Source organism: Helicoverpa zea, chromosome 22, assembly GCF_022581195.2.
Source record: "Helicoverpa zea isolate HzStark_Cry1AcR chromosome 22, ilHelZeax1.1, whole genome shotgun sequence".
Classification (NCBI taxonomy): Eukaryota; Metazoa; Arthropoda; class Insecta; order Lepidoptera; family Noctuidae; genus Helicoverpa; species Helicoverpa zea.
The window spans coordinates 1,572,801-1,593,907 of NC_061473.1; the positions used below are offsets into that span (position 1 = coordinate 1,572,801).

A 21,107-nucleotide genomic window follows, 5' to 3' on the forward strand; every position below is an offset into this window, starting at 1 on the left:
TCGGTTGTGCGAACGTAAATTATCTTTACAGTATGGCGTATCGATATTCAAATGTCGAGTACACGGAAATGGTGCGAATGCTTGCTAGGTGTGATGACAATGTTTCGAAAGCCTGTCGCCAATACGCCATACGATTCCCAAACATCCCTACACCTCGCTGTGTAACAATGCTAGCCGCCACACAGCGGTTACGAGATTACGGGGAATTCCGGCATGCCATCAGGGATAGTGGTCGTCCACCGAGGCACACAGTACGTGAAGAAGACGATATTTTTTTTTATTTGACTTGTTACCAATTCAAAAGTATGACTAGGTACGAGAATAGTGCGCGGGAGGCGTGGGTAGGTAAAGATCTTGCATTCATTCTAAAAGTGCAAACCCTCTACGCCAAACGAATTCATTGTAATGTGTGATAATCTCGACTCGTCCACACACTCTAAGGTCGACTAATCGCTCGACTGGTTTCGATCGGGCCATTAGTTGGTGAAGAAATGGTGAGGGCGTGCAAATTTTATCACTATAGCAAAATATGTAGAGTTGAAATGTGTTAGATAGAACAATGAAATCTTGTAGGTTTGTTTTTGGCAAATGTATTGTTTTATAAAAAGTTATAGAACTAAAGTTGTAGTTTATGATGTTAGTAATACAGTCCTGCAAGGTTGCTAGTGTGTTACCAATAACCCTGTATATAGATGCATCCTCTAGACAGCGACTTCTTCCTTTCTTTCTTGTTTTTTGTTTTCTTGTTGCTTTTTTATATGTTTGAAGTTGGATTTGTTTGTAAAATGCTTTTAAATTCATTTTTATAAAGACGTTAGAAGACGTTTTAGAAGTTACGACTGGGAATGTGGGTATTGAGATATATAGACTAAATGAGAACTATTTACAAAATAAAATACAGCCGACTTTATAAATCAAAGAAAGGGACAGAATTACACTTTTGCCAAGGCTCTAGAAACGTAAAGCCAGCAGCCCCGAATCCTACACTCTAGCAGTCGTTGTTACAATTCGACAGTTACGAGTCGTCCGGCGGTTTCAAAAAAACCTGATACTGGGGCTCGTTAGGTGATTAATCCCTCAAAAATAAAAGATCCCATTCCTGCAATGGCTGCTTTAACCCAAGTTAGTAGTGAATTCTCATCACCTAAAATAAAATAAGCTCCAACACAAGGTTACTGCTATAAATTGTAAAGGAGTTCCCATAACTATATCTGATCTTTGCTATCGATCCCGCAATGGCAGTCAAACCTATTATCTATGTAGAAAGTCTTCGCCAATACGAATAAAATAAGCCCAAACGCGTGGTAGTTGCAACATACCGTTCAGGAGTTTCCTCGACTCTCTGTGGTCCCCATAATCAAATCAGCTCCAAACCTTCACTGTTTACCAGTACTCTCAAAAATACACTCACATGTCTGGTTTTGACTTGATGCGTGCCTACAATATTCAAGAGTTGCCCTCGATTTCTCAGGGTTTCCAGGTCCTCATCAGATCCTGGTCATCCGAATTGGCATCTTCCTTCTTTATGAAAAGTCTTTAACAATAAAAACTAGCATTGCAACCTGTACAATCCTCTGAAACTGCTTGTCTTTTATATTTTTTAAACGATCCTGGACATTCGTCTCCATGGAATTTTAATAAAATATTTATATTCAAAGAAAAGTCATACTATTCTCCACGATTTAAAACTACTTTGATTCATGTCCGCCACTTTTTGCAAAGCGGGTCAGATATGCCCAATGACATGTTTAAGACATAATTGGTTATTTTCAATCAGATTTCTGAATGATGACTATAAAATGTTGTAAATAAATAACTTTAATAAAAGAACTTTTACAAACTACTGGCCTACTATTTTAGTTATATTATAAAATAAAAAATATTAACTATATTGACTCTCACGAAATTACCATAACTATGATTATTCTAAACTGAACGGTTTGCGGAACCCTCGGTGCGCGAGCCCGACTCGCATTTGGCCGGTTTTTTTTAGGCTTTAAAGACCTTCTCTAGGGCTACAGTCATCATTAACTATCTTCTTAACATTGAATCTCTTAACGTTTGCCATATCAGTATTTAAATTGACTTTTCTGAAGGTTGTCTGAATTCCTAGAAATACTACAGTAAGTTTGTTTGTTTTAGCCTAAGTGGAACAATTTTTATCAAGGTTCAGATCTGTTTTGTTATCATTAAATAATGTTTTATTCACATTTTCAGTCTGGAATCAACCTGGCTATGTCTCATTCTCTGGGATTGCTATTAATGATGCCAAAAATGATGTGTGGGGAAGTAGCGCTGTGCAGAATTTGTGAAGAATTTTACTCTGAAATAGCAAGAGCAAAAACGAACATTATTTGGCAATCGTCTCATGACAGTAAATAATATTTTGTATTAATACATAGAACTTTGAAGCTAAGCTTTAACATCATCATCTGCTTAGTCTCTTTCTAACTATCGGAGCAACCGCCTAACTAACTTTTTCAACTCAGTTTCTCGAGAAACCCGATACTCCTTCAACCTACATGAAATTATCTGTAACATTGTTTGTTTCCAAAAGTTAAGACTCACTCCAAACATAAGCTTCAAAGTGTGAACATATGACATAACAGAAACCTTTTTGTTTTAATTTCAGAGATCTCAAAACGAAAATGGAAGAACATCCTACGGCTTTTGGACACGAATTTCCAAAATATGTCTGCATCTGGAATATTTCCTATTAACGCTTCGTTAATAGTTCAGTTCTTTAAAACTATTACTACATACACTATTATAGTATTACAGTTTAGGTTCCTTTAAATCTTAGATGTCGTAGAGTCCTTTATTTCGTTTTTATTGTTATGGCATCGAGACCGATTGTCACACAGCCGAGAAGGTCATAATTATGTATATACTGCATAATTATTTGAGCAGACACAGGTGCACTCTCTATTCCCTCCCTCTCATGGCTTGCTGAGGCAATCCGAAGAGTCTCTAGCTGTTATATTGTTAAGGCTTATTATAACGGCGTATAGGTTGAAAAGAAAAACAATAAAAATTGAATATAATTAATTTTATTTATCTCAATAAACGCCTCATCAATCACCTAGCTCTTGTCTGTACCCAATCTTGTAGCTTCATCTATCCAAGTTCCATCTGCAATCTTTTACAGATTTTACACATCTTCAAATGCATATGTACTTTATGACACAGGTAATAAAGTTCAAATTTGACTGGTTACAATAATGCGAATTGTATTAATACAATAGTATAGTTGCTGAGTAATTCCATTATACTCAATGGCAATGTAGCGGCTACATAGAACATGCTGCAAATATTCAATTTCTTGAACTTCGCTCGACTGAGGCGTTTAATATTCTTGCATAGTCTCTTTTCAGCATCTGTAATTTTTCAAATAATAATTAATACAAACTTGTTAAAGGTAAATACCGGGTATTAGTATCTCGCGTCTTCCGCGCCGTTAATTTCTGTTTATATTTTATGTCTCTCTTTCTACCCACTTTTTGTTTTGTTTTATTTCTTATTGTGTGTCTTTGTGGTGTCTTTTTGTTTATCCTGAATAAACGTTTTATCCATATATCTATCTTCTTGGATATGGTAGTAATTACTTGTATCACCGTAATGTTAAAAATAATATTTTTGTTTCATAGGATATCATAAAGTGACCGCTATGGGTAAAGAAGGTGTCAAACGTTTACTGCCTAAAGACAATGTTTTCTGGAACTGTTCTTGGTCCAGGACTAAAGTAACTCTTTCAAACAGACCTGCAGCTCTCGCAGTATTTTTATTTTTTTGTCCTACAAGTAACCCAGGACATCCATCTTCAGGCTTTGGTAGATCATTTTCCTTGTTATTGTTTACTGTCGTATTACAATCATTGTTTATTCTTTATCAATATTAGAAAAAAATATAATAAGATATATGATTATAAGTACCTGTACATGGAAAGTTCAAAATGTTCGCACATGAGTCTTGTATATTATTCATGGCTATGTAGAATTTTTCGCAGTAAACGCTCATTGTAAGTTCAAGTATAAAGCTTTTTGCCACCCACATGAACATTGACAAAAATTGGGCCAAAAACTGAAAAGCAAGAAGTGTTATGTGAATTATAAATAAATAAATTAAAAAAAAGAAGTGTTATCTATACTAATATTATAAAGCTGAAGAGTTTGTTTGTTTGTATGTTTGTTTGTTTATTTGTTTGTTTGTATGTGTGTTTGTTTGTTTGAACGCGCTAATCTCAGGAACTACTGGTCCGATTTGAAAATTTCTTTCAGTGTTAGATAGCCCATTTATCAAGGAAGGCTATAGGCTACTTTTTATCCGGTACGGGAAGTAGTTCCCACGGGATGCGGGTGAAACCGCTGGCAGAAGCTAGTTATGTATAAATGAAAATGACAATTATATCATTATCATCTGCTTTGATAAATAACTATAATTATGAAACGAAGTAACCATAGGCTATGGTCATCATCATCATTCTCTAGCTCTCGTCTTCTCCTCTGTCTGACGTTATATTATTTCTAGCCGTATCATCAGTAGCAATGAAGAAAAATGTTTAGTTGTTGCAATTGCTTAGTTTCGAAATAGCACTGGTACTCAGCTACATCCGGTAAGACTGGAAACCGACCCCAACGTAGTTGGGAAAAAGGCTCGGAGGATGACTTAAAAATTGAAAAATGTATACTTACAATATTATAATTAAAAGCATTTGATTTCAAAGAATCTAGTGTTATTTTTAAGTGATTAAAATTGTTGCATAGCAGCTTTATGACGTGAAATAGAATCTGAAAAGAAAAATACTAAAGGGACAAGAATTCCAAATATTTGTTAGTAAAATTATACTTAAAAAAACACCTGATGAAAAGTGAATAGCAATAATAATTATATAAAATGCAGAAGTAGTTTGAACTTACAAGTTGCTGGAAAACAGTCTTGTAAAGATCAAGACAGTCCAAAATATTTTTGTAAGCTTCCAACATTTTATTACAACAAATTACTTTTTCATCCTGATCCAACTTTTGCAATTGTCCAATTTGAATGTTCCACAAATCGACTTTACTCTTGAAAAGCTTCATCATTCTGATAGCGTAAACGTAATTTGTATCGAAACATACTACACTTATAGCACAAATACAATCCATGACAGTAAAACTATGTTTTAAAAAACTATAAAGAATAATGCCAGTAAAGAAAATCGGAATAATAACGACACTAATGCGATTAAAAATGATAAAACGTATAAAATTCCTCTTTTCATTCAAAAATCTGTGAACTGTTTGGAATTTCAAGACAAACAAGACGTTGTATTTCATATGGAATATATTGACAATGTAAACGATAAAAAATCCGAAACTGAACAGAACAAAATCGACGTAAGCCATGATGTACTTGATGTTGTTAAAATTTCTAGTGAAATAGTCGAAATGGAGATTATAGATACGGTATAAACGTAAGCTTTCACATATTATGAAACCAAGCACTGATATTAAGACACATATAACATTGTTTGACTTAATGATGTTATTTTTAATGCAATATTTAGGACACAATAATATATTTTCAATCAAGTTTAGAGGCCACAACATAGTTTGCACGTCTTTATCAACAAAATTATGGATTGCAAAAGAATGATTAATTTTATCATTTCTTAAGCCGACTGATGTATCAGGCGTCATATCGTGAAAGTTAAATGTTTACAAATGGCTTGTATCAGGTTTGTAGTAATTAAGTAATGGCGACAATGAATGTTCGATTTTATGGAGGCAGACATGTCAATTTAATAATATTACTAATATGTTTTTTTCTTGGCTTGAATTAACAAAGTTATCAATGAGTCAGTTTTTAATTTGTTTTATTTTGTAACGTTCTCTAGAAAGAGGAGAAGATACAAATAGACAGTAAAACATAATGCTGTCATATAGCAAAGGATTTAAAGAAAAAAAATCTTTTCAATAATATCTATCAAAATTATAATTAAATACAAACGACTACATACATACATGTATAGAGAACTGATAACAATATATCCTCTCGGCTGTGGCGGCACAAAACAAAAAAAAACTATTTCCAACGTTTTTTCTTTACATTGTTGAATTAACATTAATTAAAGTAAAAAGAAAACAAACACCACTTGCCATATGTTTTATTTACACAAACACGTTTAACAAAAACGCATCGTCAGCCGCGAGCCGGCCGACTACTTTTCAAGTGTCTAGTATACGTCACAAGTGGGTTCCAGTTACTTCAAGTGCGTGTTTATGCATAGTTCATGTTCTTTCCCGTTCAATTCGTACAAGTAAGAGCAGGAAAGGTACAGAGTAACGTCATTAAACGATAAAATAAAGCGACGGGTCGCAGCGGACTCCAGGAGCTCTGTACACAGATGCGCGCTTTTTGACAGAGAGCTCCTAAAGTCCGTTCAACAGTCGAGGGGATAATGGTGGTGGGGTCAGCTTTCCTGATTTCTCTTTTCCACTTCACTCCATCTACGTCATCGCTCTCGAACACCTGGCACTCCTTCATATCTTTCGCCACTACATTCCACCTTCTAGTCTTGTGTCGAAATCATTCCAAAAACGCGAATTGCAGCTGAATGATGATGTAACTGGTGATCAAGGCTACCAGCTTTAATGGGAAAGTAGCGTCAATGTAAAACATTCCACAGGCATGAATCTTCTCAAGGCGGGCTCGATGCAGACGTTGTATGTTCTTGCAGAAGACTTTTCTTTCATCTGCAATTATTTGTGCCTTGTTTTTACCTCCTATTAAATGCATGAATGTAGATGGATATAGTGGAAGGGAACGACCAAAGAAACAATGGATGGTTTGTGTGAAAGTTTTGAAGAAAGTGGTGAGCAGTGGAGGGATGCCCGCTGCCCAACATCGGGATAGCTTTCGCTCATTGAGGTTGGCCTACATTTAGAAGTGGGGGTAAAACGATAATTATGATGATGGTGAGCGGTTTTTTGCCCTGGTCTTTATATTGTAAAACTGTTAAAATTGGTTGAAATATTAAACAATGAATATAGATTTTCTAATTATAAGAGAAATAGCATTACAAAATCGAGTGTTGTTAAATTAATCAAAAACTTACCTAAATCATTTGATTTCAAAATGAGCATGCAAGAGCATAGAATACTATTCATAGAAGTGTAGAACTTCTCACAAGACACAGTTAATATTATTGCTAACGCCACACTCTACATTGTCCAGTAAAATGATATTACTGTCAAAGGGATCTGTAACAATGAAGACATAATTGTTAATTAAATGTCTCCGGTTCATTATGTTTCAGATAGACTCACAAATGCACGCATTAGTATTTGTTTAGTAAGGTAATTTAAAAAGAAAATAATGAAAACAATGGGTGGATTTTGTCAATGACGACATCGATGAAAAGGATATTTGTGCTAACCTTGAACAACATTGCCTGTAACACTTACATGTGTATAGTCGTGAATAAAATCACAAATTTTGAGAAAGTCTAGCGTCAATTTGAATCTCATCAGAGTAAGAAAAAATACTTCTATAGTGTGAAATGCGATCTGAAAAGAATAGCATAATTGTTTTATCAATGGTTTTAATACACAAATACTGCTCTTAAATGATTAAACGACATACGATTTGCTGAAAATAATCCTTGTACATATCATAACATTTTAAAATATTGTCGTAAGCTTCAAACATATTTCTGCAAAACAATTCACTTTGACCTGAGAAATTTTTGAGTCGAACATTCCACAAATCGGCTTGGCTTCTCAATAGTTTTAAAAATATGATGGCGTAAATGAAATTAATATCAACACAGATGACAGATACACCACAAATAAAATTGTACAACCGAAGTTCAAGTTTAACCCAAGCGAAGATGATGATGGTAAAATCAAGACTGAAGATAAGAATAACACTGATCCAGTTATACACGATAAGCTTTTTGAGATAAATGCCATCGTTGAGAAATCTGTGGATATCCTGAACTTTTAAGATGAACACTACATTTTTGACAGACCGTAACACACTGATGTAGTTGATGATGAATCCTGTGGAGTATAAGACGAGTTCTATCTTAGGTACAATGTAGATTGAACTGTAGTATTGTTTAATGGCTTCACTAGTCAAGCAGATGCGCAAAAGGAATGCGAAAATGGATGTCATGACGCCACAAAAAGACACCAGAATAGTTATAAGGCTGTTTGTTTTTATTAAATTGTCTTTTATACGGTATTGGGGGCTCAGTAAAATATTTTGCATTAAATTTATTGGCAAAAGCATCAACTGCAAGTCTTTGTCAATCAGTTTCTTTATCACGGGTTTAGAAAAATATTCTTTTATCTTATTACAAATAATTTCCATTTTCCAAAATTTTTAAAGTATTTTTAAATCGTTATTTTTTTTTTTTTTTTTTACTAAAAGACGTTGAAAGTATTTAAATTTCTAATGTTTATATTTTTGTACAGAATTTCAGAAAATGAATCATCCATTATGAATATTAGCCTGTAAGTATAATTATATTTAACAACATCGTCTATAGGAAATATTAAATTTGTTATGGAAGAAGACTGAAGTCTCATAATTAAAGACAAAAGAACACGAATGGGAATAAATAAATATCAGTTTCTAACTTATACACAGTTTCTTAAAAGCCACTATGTAAGAAATGAAGAAGAATGTCTTGTCTGTCTGTCACGCTTTTACACCAATCACCAACAATCGATTTAAAATAAGTTAAGTTTAATTAAGACATTTTCATCATCATCATCATCATCATCTCAGCCATAGGACGTCCACTGCTGAACATAGGCCTCCCCCTTTGATCTCATTTTAGAGAGGACATAACCTGAGAAGGGACATAAGCTACTTTTTATATAGCAGCGGAAATCAGTTTCGTCAGAACAGGGGTGAAACCACGAAGAAGAGCTAGTTAGATATTATGGTATCGGAATATGACAACATTAACATGGACACATTGAAGATAACAAAATAAAAATGTAATGTAAAAAAATGTTTACTATTCATCATACTTTAATGTTTTGGAATTGGAATACTTCCATGACTTCGTTCTTCAATAATGTAATTTTCATAATACACTCGTGGATCAAAGGACGGAATATTTTCCTACCAAATGTGGCAAACATGATAAGTAGTCAAAGAATCTTGGTCCATGACGATATTTTAAACATTTGCTACCCTTTCCATCTACTAAGGACTATCTTGTGCGTCAAAAACTATCATATTGAAGGCAACTGGGTCCAAAGACTCACTTCAAAAGACATTGCTTGCATTATCATCGTCAATATCGGAATGACTTGCTTGTTCATCATGACTCTCATTTACAGCAATTTTAGAATCATCGAAGCTTACTTTGTGTACTTTATTATGTACGCTGAATATTACTTGTACTTCGTTCTTATTTCTTTTATTAACGTGTATAAGAGTGATGAGAGCGTTCGTTTGTTGTCTATTCTTCATGATGTTAATAGATGTTTATCTTCCTATAAGGATGCGAAGAGATTCTGTAGAATAGCTCGAGCATCAGTTTGGATCATAGCTTTCTGTAGTGCAATCTTCTTCCTATTCAAACTAACATATGATAATCATTGGCCATGGATGCGGAGTATATTCACATCTATCACGCTACTACTAGATTTGGAAATAGCTGAGACAACAATATTCATTTATATGTTATGCACAGAAATTAGAAGATGGAATGATGATGTAGAAAAAAAGAATTTTGGAAATTATGTAGATGATGTTGCAGTTGATATTGATTGGATTCTAGAAGATTTGTATCGTGTATTGAATTTGCTGATGAAAGGTTGGAAACAAATAAAAAGAGCTTCAGAAGGAAAAGTAAATAAAATTATTACTATGCGCTATGCGGCTGGATATTTTTCTTCTTTAATTGCGTCCTCATTCACAATAAAATGTTTTCAGGTTCTACTACATTTTATCACGACGTTCTGCATGACTTTAATATACGTCACTGTTATGGCCCATTGGGCGAAGAGAGCAATCGTCAGTACCTATCTATTTCATTTTATTGTTTTTCCTATTACTATTTTCTATAGATTCCTATATATACCCTTCATCATCATCATCATCTCAGCCATAGGACGTCCACTGCTGAACATAGGCTTCCCCCTTAGATCTCCACAGATACCTGTTGGAGGCGACCTGCATCCAGCGTCTTCTTGAGATACCCTTGGTTTATTTAAATCAAAATCTACACTTACTTCATCACAATCTTATGTAATCTGGACTTTTCTTTCCCTAAATTCAGAGTCGTCATTTATTTATTTTTGTTTGTTTTCAGTTCAATCAAGATTTGATAATAACTCACTCGGTTGGCCTAATCCTGATTTTACCAAAGATGATCATCATAGAACTTGCTTTATCATTCAACTGTGAAGCATTTTACACTGAAGTAGCAAGAGCTAAGTATAATATTATACTGAAATCTGCACAGAACTGTAAGTTATATATTGAATAGTCTTCGCTAATATTTTAAACTAAGTTGGTTCGCTTTCTTGAATGCGCTGGTCTCAGGTATTGCTGGACCAATTTGAAAAAATCATTCAGTGTTCGATAGCTGATTTATAGAAGGTGCGCGAAGTTCTTCCCCGGAACACAGATGAAACCACTGACAGAAGTTCAACACAATATTCTAACAAAGATTTTTATTAATTTCAGCACCATCAAAAACAAGATGGAAAAACATTGAAAGAATAATAGATTCAGATTTTTACAAGATGACTGCTTGTGGAGGATTTCCAATCGACGCTGCATTAATGGTGCAGTTCCTTAAAACTATCACTATGTATACCATAGTTTTATTGCAGTTTTCTTTTCTTTAAGAGATTATATTATCTATCGTCGGCTCTCATTTAAACATCTTTCTTTATGATAGACTATCAGGCTAATTAATGTTGAAACTTCGCCCTATGAAATTATCTTTCACTGTTTGGTATGCCTGTTAAGTCGTTGTAAATAATGTGTTGTAACTATAATTACCTATCTGTGTATGTTTTTTTATTATAAAAAATATGAACGAACTGAATTTCTTTTTGACTTTTATTAATTTATCGCTAACTGATTAACTAATTAGTATACACTTGATTAGGAAATAATAAAGAAAATTAATAAAAAAAATATCATAATACAAAAGGGTTTTTATATATCTAATATTTTATTCCAAAAGTATGTACATGAGCATGTATGTATAAATTAAAAACAGTTTTGTCAAGTTTTTTTATCGTAAGAAATCGTTCCATCAAACTATTATATCTACAAAAAGTACACGACACACAAGTACACTAATAACTGCAGGAAAGATCCATTCAGAAATATTACAAAAATGCAAATTGTAGCATTACAATAGTATAAGTGGCTACCAAGTTACAGAAATTCAGTAATGTCGCCGCATCTACTGAGAACAGGCCACACGCAGACATCTTGTCGAAGTCACTGTGCAGGACTCTGAATATGTTCTTCCACACTTTTTTTGATGGCACTAAAAATTCAAATAAAAGTATAAAGGAAATAATTATATCAAACCATACATCTTTCCGACGGCCTTTCCTGGGAATTTGGAAAATTGACGAAGTGTTTAACTTTGGATGTCTGTCACTGGATGGAAGGGAGTGGAAGGGAGTGTCTGACTATTACTGACTAAAATCTATAGGTACATATTCTCTCTTGCGTCAGGTTAACTCTTTCGAACAATCTTTGTGAGGTTGTTGTCATCTGGCAAGTGGGCTTCTCTAAAACTATGAAGCACAAGTGGTTCCCTGCGTCTCTAGCTGCGTATCAAAGAAACTACTTATCGCACCGAGACAAAAAGTAGCTTTGTCCTTTCTCAGGTGCTCTGGATACCATGTTTCGTTTCTGTGGTTTTGGCGTGAAAATGCAACAAACATGCAGCCTGCATGCATGTCTTTTAATGTTAAGCCCCATTCCATATTAAACGATTTGATTCTTACACTTTGGAACTAGAGGACTAATGAATAGTACCTGATACTCACATTCATGAGATAGCTTGATGACTACATTACTCCTAGCTTTCTTAAGTTCTTTATAAAACGCTTCGCAAGCTAGGCAGAGACCCAGTTCCACGCTCGCCACTTTAGTTAACCATATCAGTACTCCAATAGAATGACTTATGATGGCGTCGTAATTTTCCTGAAAGATGTTTTTATCATTCATCATTATCAACATTGATATAATTCTAGTCAAACTTTTTGTCATCACATGTCGTCAAATATATAGTTTTGCTTGGAATAAATTTACTTTCGGCCGGCTATTGACTTTTGTGTATTCTTATCAATATTTGATACTCACAAAATGCATTTTGGACCATATTATAAGGACTCCTACGTACACCAAAGTTTGTACAAATGTTGTCGTAAAGTGGAAGAAAATCTGCAAAGGTGAAAGAACAAATTGTATCATGAAGAAGTCTCTTCCATTATGTCATAACAATGAAATAAAAAAAATAGTATAATTACAAACAACCCAGAAGTCTTTAGTATTAAATTCCAAGCTTCATTCACAGATTCTATAACATTTTCTACTTCTTCCAACAACTTTTCTCTGTCCATTGTTACATCATCATTATTATTTCCAAAATTAATTTTATTTAAATATTCATTCCATCGATAAGTATAACAAGTCAACATATAGGTTAAAAGCATGATTTGAACCAATTCCAAATCTAGGAGCGCTGATGTTGATACGTAGAATCCTCTAAAAAATGTCCAGCTAGGGTCGTAACAAATTTTAAAAGTTACCAGGGTAGCACAAGCCATTAAGAGGCCAGTGATCCAAAAGTTTGTTAAATATTTGCATTTCTTTACATCACTGGTGTTGTATAAGACTCGGTTGATATTCTGAAGAATTGATAGTAAACGCACGGCTTCAGCACTGTAGATTATATTAATGATACACAAACTAGCTGTGTTGAAGGCATATTCGAAATACACAATATTGTATACACATCTATAAGTAACCAAGCTGAAAGCGGTATACTTCATGATCATGTAATAGTAGCAAAACATAATACAGATGATGATGACAGAGCACACAGTGTTTTTCCTCGAAACGTGTTTAACAAAATTGTAGTGAATATTATACTTTCTCATACAGAAAATAGTGTTGATGAAGTAAAAAGGATAGAAAATGCTTATCAAGGTTTTGCTAATAATTAACTTTCGTTGCATAGTGAACAGTTTTGTTTTTCTAAAGCGACTTGTTGTATGGTATTGTGACTACGAACGACAATATTGTGAATGTAAGTGAAAAATGTGTTATCATAATGAATAAAGTTGATTCGTATTGATACAAGAGTTACCTTGAATGTCATGTTACAATTAATGTAAAGTAGGGTCATATTTTCATCAATTACTTAATTGAAATTCTTTATTGTGTTACTTTTTGGTCGTACCTTTTTAAAATAACATCTACAAGTAATGTGCCTACTTGGAAAATAATCGTATTTACATAAGTTTACAGAATGGGTAAATTCCACGATCAATATCTTAGGTTTATAAATATTGTTTCTTATAATTTTTATATTTACTAGAATTATAAAAGAAAATGCATTCCGTCTTAAAAGATACATTTTTATTATCAACCTCATATTCTAGCTTTCCCTAAACATCTACTTTAGCGGCCTTAATAGCCATCATCTGTTCTCTCTCCATCTTCTTTTCCTTTTTCGTCTTCAAGTCTTCATAGATCTCTTCAAGGATCCTCTGCTTGGTCTCCGGTACTTTAAGGATGACGTAGATGGAAGTCACTATGCAGACTGCACCGAAGAAGTAGAATGCCACGTGGGCACCCACTGCGTTGACCAGGGGTTTGAAGAAGAGGGTTTGTACGAAGGCTGCGAATGATGCTGCTGACATTGTTATCGCCATTACTGAGCCTCGGTACTGGAAATGAGATGGAGTTATTAGTTTTAATGGTATTAAAGGTTTTAATATTGTTATGGACTAAGGTAGTCAATAGGTTATTCGAAAATATTTCATGAAAATAATGATGAAACATTTTGGATGCAATTATTATATCACAGGTTTATCAAATATGTAACTCACAAATTTTTGGGAACTGGAATCAAGTTTCATCAAATTATCATGAGAAAAATTGGGACTATCCTACATTTACAAGAATTTTTTAATGAATGCTTTTATAAATTTCAAAAAAATGGCTACTATTTTATCTATAGTCCATGACTTATCTATTGATAACTTCTTTAGTCATGAAATGATGCTCACCTTAAAAGAAAATATCTCCCCAGTAACAATAACAGACACAGGCTGCAATCCTAGTGCATCACAGAAGATGCACAAGCAGAGAGCCACCACTGGTATCCAGGCTGGCGTGAAGACTGCGTACTCTCTAGCGACGAACCAGGAAGCTAGGGCACACATGCTTAGACCTGATACGAATGCTGTACCCACGAAGAGTGGCTGTGGAGAAGAAGTTATTGTTAAGATATAAGTCTGAATTCAGTTCTTATTTTTAACCAGTGAGCTGCAGGTTTAATCACTTTTGTAAAGTATCATGATTATATAGAATTTTCTAAAATCCGCCTGAAGGCCCACATTTGATAGAAGTATAAACTGGATCGATGAGGTCAGATAGAAAGTCGCTCCATGTTAAAAACACTGGCTGGAGATCGAACCCGAGACCACGTGCACAACAGTCGCGTTATTTGAATACTAGACCAACCAAACTTCAAGACTACAAGAGAGTTCCAATTTACTATGTGGCATTACAACTCTTGGTATTAAACTTACTGAAACTTCTTCTTATTTCAATACTGGAAAAGTAATTTACAACTATAATTTTGTCTAGTACCACAAAACAATCTTACCTTTCTCCCAGCCTTTTCCACCGGGAAAGACGCCATGGAAGCTCCTATAACTTGCACAGCACCCAAAGCCATGGCCTGCTGGTTAGGAGTCAGGACTAAGCCTGAGCCTTCTGAGGACATGGAGAATATTTCTCCTGCAAAGTTCAGCACAGGGATGGAACCACACACTTCTCTTGCTAACGCTAAGACTATGGCTATGATGAAAGCTCTGACGAGGATTTTGTCTTGACCTGTGAATTAGAAAATAGAACACATAGTCAAAATCGGTTTATTCGTTCGGGAGCTACGATGCCACATCCAGACACACTCACAGATAAGTCAAGGAAGCAACATAGTTTAGATAAAAAGGAGGCCATGTATATATTGGTCTCCTAAACAATGTGTGATTGTTCGCTCACTATAATTTCAAAAACGGCTAGGCGGCTGTTCCATTGACTTTCATTTTAAACGTAACGCAAAAAATCAGAACAAAGAAAAACGTCAATAGAAATATAAACAAATCATTAAATAAAACGTCATGTCACATGAATATTTAAACATTTAAAAGTTTAAGTAAACAATCATAAAATATTTGCGCACGTCCTAACATACTACTCGTTAAACAAATTAAATCACTAGACAAACATTGTAAATCGCTTTCTTATACAAACTCGTAAATTCTTAAGTAAATATAAGAGTGAACCGAGATTTTGCAAGATACGCCGAAAATAGTAGTTGTGTAAATAAAGTAAGTTTATAATACAGTAGAGATATCATATTTTTGAATGAATTAGATTTTATTACTATAGGATTAGGGTTGGACCACATCCTGGCAGCATGGAATCGCCTTTTTCCGTCGCCCTTTCTCTTTCTCTCGCTTAGAACTGCTACTTACTAGACCTAGACAGAAAGCATAATGCGACAGCACGCAGCGGAATCCTCGAGGCGATCGCCTTCACTTAATCTGTGTGTGAGAGTGATGGTCCTGATTCCAATCAAAGTTATCAGTCGGTCTGATACCGGCTAAATACCTGATCCATAAAAACCATTCATCTTCGCAATGATTTATGAGCCTAAATAAATTATCAGTTGACTAAAAGTTTGCAGTATGCGGTTATTCTTAGGTTATTCGATAGTTAAGATATCTTATTTGTTAATGTATTAGATTTTACTACAAGAAGATTAATTTTGTGTGACGGAAAAACCGGAGTTGAAGAGTATTTTAATTACTTTATGGTGTGTGCTGTATCAGAACTTTGCCTCGAACGGGGCTTGTCACCGCGTGATGTTTTCTTTGTTTTGTTTACTTTTATACTTATAAGTGTTGGGGGCACGATTATTTACATTGACGGTAACTCAGTTACATATTTATTGCTATCTGCACTACTGGTTTGTATGTATTTTCTTTAAACCGTTTTCATGCAATCGCGGCATGTGCGGTTGGCTGCCGCAGTCGGCAGCTTTAATTCGAAACGTACCTACTTTAAGGCGACAGCAGATAACTTTAGTAAATATTTTAGCTTTGGCAAATAAAATAAATCCTTCATTGAGATGGATTGATAGGGTCTTTAATATTTTTACTATTTCTATTTTTACTCGCTCCATGACATAAGTCGCTTGAGACGGCGAAACTACATGAAAAAGCTAGTGCAATTATAAAGGTAAAAATTCTGCCATGACAATTTTTTCAACATGATGATTTTTACATACACATCTATACTCGCAATGAGGATCAATTGGTCAGCGTGATTGAGCGTTCAGCACTCAATGAGCTTAATTGCTGTTATTAGAGACTTTGACCAAAATAATATCATTGAATGAATCAAGGCAACAAAGGTTTAGATTTTGCAAAGAGTGCACCATTGGTTTTCATGGCTCTTAGAAGACTGATATTTTTTTAAATACTTCATTGTGGCCACTTGTGAGATTATCTTAAATATAATTTTGATAAGAGCAGAAACAAGGTGATTAATTTACCAAGTCTTGTAATTTGGTCTAATTAATACCTCAATCGTAGGATATGAGTGATAGTCCCTTTCCCTTATTAAAGAATACCCAAAAGTAATAACCAAATAATTTGTGGTTATCTGAAAAGACGTCTAAGGCTTCAAATCAAAACTTACATATAGCTTTTAAAACAAAGCCGTTGCTCTCTTCGTCTTTGAGTTGTTCCTTCTTGATCTGGTTTACTTCACTGATCACTAGAGGATCATCTTCTTTTCTGCATCGGAGCCATGCCATTACTCTGATAGCTTCCTGCAAAGAAAGTTAAAGTCTTGTGTAAGTTTCTTATGGGAAAATTTACAATAAGCAGTGAGTTAAAGCTTGCTTGTCAATGAGAAGCAATAATATGACCCAGGTAACTTGTATTTTGTTTTCGATGGATGCTATTTAGAAGTATTTTTGACTTTTATGTGATGACTGAATTCATAAAGGGAATAATGAATAGGGCTGATAAATCAAGTAACAGTGATTGGTAGGTACAAGAAAGAAACTATACTTGTAATTTTCTAAATGTTTATCTGCCAGAAATTACCCAATGGTCAAATTAAATTAAGTAACTAACCTCAGTTTCTCCTCTCTTAATAAGATACGAAGGTGACTCAGGCATCATGAGGAAGAGGATCAGGTGTAACGTCGGCAGCGTCAGGCAGATCCACAGGATAGTGCGGTAGCTCAGTATGTCTCCGATGATGTAGAGGAATAGGTTGCCTGATGTGTGAGACATGATCAGCTGGAAAAAGATTGAAAAAAATTACGAATGGACTGGTTAATATAAAACTGATCTTAGCTGACTAAGGAAAACTGTGACTTAGAATATTTTAAATCAAACTCAGCAGACTTCAGTACAACATGCAATTATTATCCTTTTGTAGCTGTTATTTCCCGCAAAGTTTTTGATTACTTGCAACTTTATCTATTTGGCAGTTGAACCCCAGAAATAATTCCGAGAGATTCATTGATTCAGGTATCCAGCCATCGGGAAGTATTGTAAATTTTAAGAGCTTAAAAACATATTGCTTTTCAGTTGCCGTCATATACTTTGGAAGAAATAGATACGCTACGAGTACCCCAAATAACTAACTATTAAGCATAATGCCAGGGGAATGAAGATGTCTCAAAAATATAATGAAGAACTTACCAAAGTCCCCAACATGCCTCTAACATTAGCTGAGCTGATCTCCTTAGTGTACAAGGGACACGTTACATACGCTCCTGCCATCGTTATACCAAACATGGCTCTCGCTAGGATGAAGGCCCAGACTTCCATGGATGATAGTTTTATTGTCCAGCAAGCCTGTGAATTTGACGATCATTTATTTAGCTGGAGTAATAGATCTCTTATAGAATTTATAAATACATGTTTTAAAGGAACGAGTTAAGGTACAGTAGGATGACCAATTTTAGTACATAGTTAGAAGTCACAGCTGGAAGCCGACCAAAACATAGTTGGGAAAAAGGCTCGGAGGATTATGAATTAGAAGTCACAGCTCTGATTACTAACACAAAGTCTAAATGCTTTTCTTTAAATAATGGCTTCCATATTTTAGGTATTTCTTTGACCTGGACTGAGCTATATGTCAATATATTGGGCTCATACATTGCACTATAAAAAGCTTTGGAAAAGTTCGGTTTTTGATGAAAACTGTAACAATAGGAGAATTGCAAAGCTGAGAGTATTTTCCCATTTAAAAGAACAATTTCAGGTTTCGGCCCACCCAATCAACTTTTAAAACTAAATTCTCACGGACACAAAGTTCTTTACTACAACAATTTAAATAGAAAATACTAACTTCTTATAAAATATTTAATTGTTATCTAGAACTTTTCGAAAAAATATCATTTTAATAAGTAATTATTTTGTTTATCGAGTTCAGGTTTTTCGTTTTATTAATAATTTGGAATAACTTGGTTTTGAGAAGTTCAATGCAAAAGTGGAAAACATAGAAAACCTTCTGACATTAAACTACACAAAAAACTGTAAGAATTTTCACTGTCCATGAAATATTTTTATTGAGCCTAAGTTACTTTAGACGTCTGACATTGTTCTTTAGCTAGTAATAATGAAGTATGAAAGTTAATGATTTACCTAACTGTTTGAAGAATATGTGTCGAGTTTAGGCTGTCAATGTACTTACAAATGACACAGCAGACATAAAGAATAGAGTATGTTTTCTCCCAAACTTGTCACTCAGGATCGCCATGAGATAATCAGCTGGTATACATGTTAAATACGGCGCCGATGCTATCCAGGATATCTGAAAATTGAATAAAGGACAGTGTTAAGGAAGCTCATGAAATGGCGAACCTTAAGGAACGCCTTTGTCCAGCAGTGGACGTCTTTCTTTAATGACAATATTATCGAGAAAGCTCGATAGGACTGATGGAATTAGCAATAATTTTTATTTTAGTGAACAATAATTCTACAAATTAATGAAAATAAATGGATTTGACTAAACTATTTCACAATAAATTCCAAAATTACGAAATAAAATAAGGTTGCTGGCCCAACAGTGTTACAATTCAGGCTAGATACAAATACAGCTTTAGCTTTGAACACAAACCTCGAAATCAGTAAGTGGTGTGCCTCTAGGCGAGTCCTTAGATTGCAACAACAGGCCCATCGGTGACATCCAGCCGATGCAAGCCCCGTATGCAAACACTGGCAGGTTTACTGCTCCAAACAGAAAGCAGAATTTTAGATCCTTACTTAATATTATAAATGCGAAAGTAACTCTGTAACTAAATAACTGTCAGACTTTCATGCCAACTCTATTGAATTGATTTAAATAAAAGACACATCTGAGTAAGGACAAACGCTACTTCTTACCTAGCTACGGATAGCAGTTATCCCAGGACTTGGGTGAAACAGTACAACCTTAGAACTGAAGAAAAATACATATGAAGGAAAATGGAACGATTATTATCAATCTACGAAAATCATCATCTTTCTGCCCTTGTCCCAATTTTATTTGGGGTCATTTACATTACTCGTTACATTTTCTTCTTCCATAGTCGTCTGTCGTCATGTCACAAGCAACATTCTTTATAGCAATGTCGACTTTCACACAATCCATCCATCGTTTCTTTGGTCGTCTCCTTCCACTATATCCGTCTACATTATTTTATGCTCATCACTGTTCTCACACCATAATCCTAATTGAATAATTTCTCCTCATAACCTGACCATACCGCGATAGGTTTCCACTCAATTCACGCAAATATTAAATAAAAATTATGAAGAACTTACTGAGCACTGCACATATTATTTGGTTGATTCTGCTTCCTTCACTAAAGATTAAGTAATATTTCTTCATTTTGAATTATTCTAATAACTACAGGAAAAATTTAATAAAATAATTAAGACACTATTTTACAGCAACTTCAAAGTTGCCAAACAATTCACAATAAAAAAATACATTTTAACATTTATTTTTGTATGAATCAGTTTTTGTAGAGTAAAATAATTTAATTTGATTGAAACCGAAGCTTTCTAATTGAATTTTATTTAATTAGTATAAACCCATTATAACAGACAACTATTAAAAATAAAACATGCGACGCCCGTCATTTAGTTCTCGCGCTCACTTATACACTGAATTCATTGAGCATCGTTATACTCCTTCATATAATATGAGAACATATGTGTATGAAAGATTAATTAACTTATCTATACTACTAATATTATAATGCCGAAGAGTTGGTTTGTTTGATGAGAATACTCTCTGGATCCACTGAACCTATTTGAATACGTTTTTCACTGTTAAAATGTTGGCTTTATCCGGGTAATGGAAGAAGTTTCCTCGGGACAGGGGTGGTCGAAAACCAGCTTATAGAATGCGACGGAACCAAAAAAGTACTAGGACAGCATAAATCACCAGACTTACCTATTATACCTCTATACCAATCACGGCATTTTGATGCAACTGCTCACCCCATATACCAGGACAGGACGCAACTGCTCATTAAGTACCAGGAAAACATAAGTTACAGGAGCTTACCAATACTCAAGTATCATAACTATTGCTCACTGACGTGGGTGAAACCGCGTGAAAAAATTGGTCTTGCAATAATTTCTGATGTAAGTTCAGTAATCACATATAAAATTGAGTAAAACAAACACTGTTATTTGCTAACAGACCGACTTTTGTTTGATTCCTTCATGACATAATATAAATTATAGATTAGGATGCTAAGATTTTTATGAGTTAGCATGTGACGAGAATTATACTAAAATAGTGGCGTGAGTGAG

The 21,107-nt window shown here is 34.4% G+C and overlaps 2 protein-coding genes across 2 annotated transcripts; one reads left to right on the plus strand and one right to left on the minus strand.

Moving 5' to 3' along the window:
- Positions 1-2,896, plus strand: LOC124641498. Its single transcript, XM_047179581.1, has 3 exons — positions 1-251; positions 2,218-2,374; positions 2,633-2,896. Exons 1-3 carry the CDS (start codon positions 33-35, stop codon positions 2,794-2,796), a joined length of 540 nt encoding a protein of 179 aa, XP_047035537.1. The 5' UTR covers positions 1-32; the 3' UTR covers positions 2,797-2,896.
- Positions 2,897-13,603: 10,707 nt separating this feature from the next.
- Positions 13,604-20,457, minus strand: LOC124641559 (solute carrier family 2, facilitated glucose transporter member 6-like). Its single transcript, XM_047179660.1, has 9 exons — positions 20,106-20,457; positions 19,420-19,529; positions 18,994-19,113; positions 17,997-18,152; positions 17,421-17,588; positions 16,978-17,110; positions 14,876-15,105; positions 14,274-14,468; positions 13,604-13,931 (listed from the first exon to the last, which is right to left on the minus strand). Exons 1-9 carry the CDS (start codon positions 20,170-20,172, stop codon positions 13,650-13,652), a joined length of 1,461 nt encoding a protein of 486 aa, XP_047035616.1. The 5' UTR covers positions 20,173-20,457; the 3' UTR covers positions 13,604-13,649.
- Between the last annotated feature and the right edge of the window lie 650 nt (positions 20,458-21,107).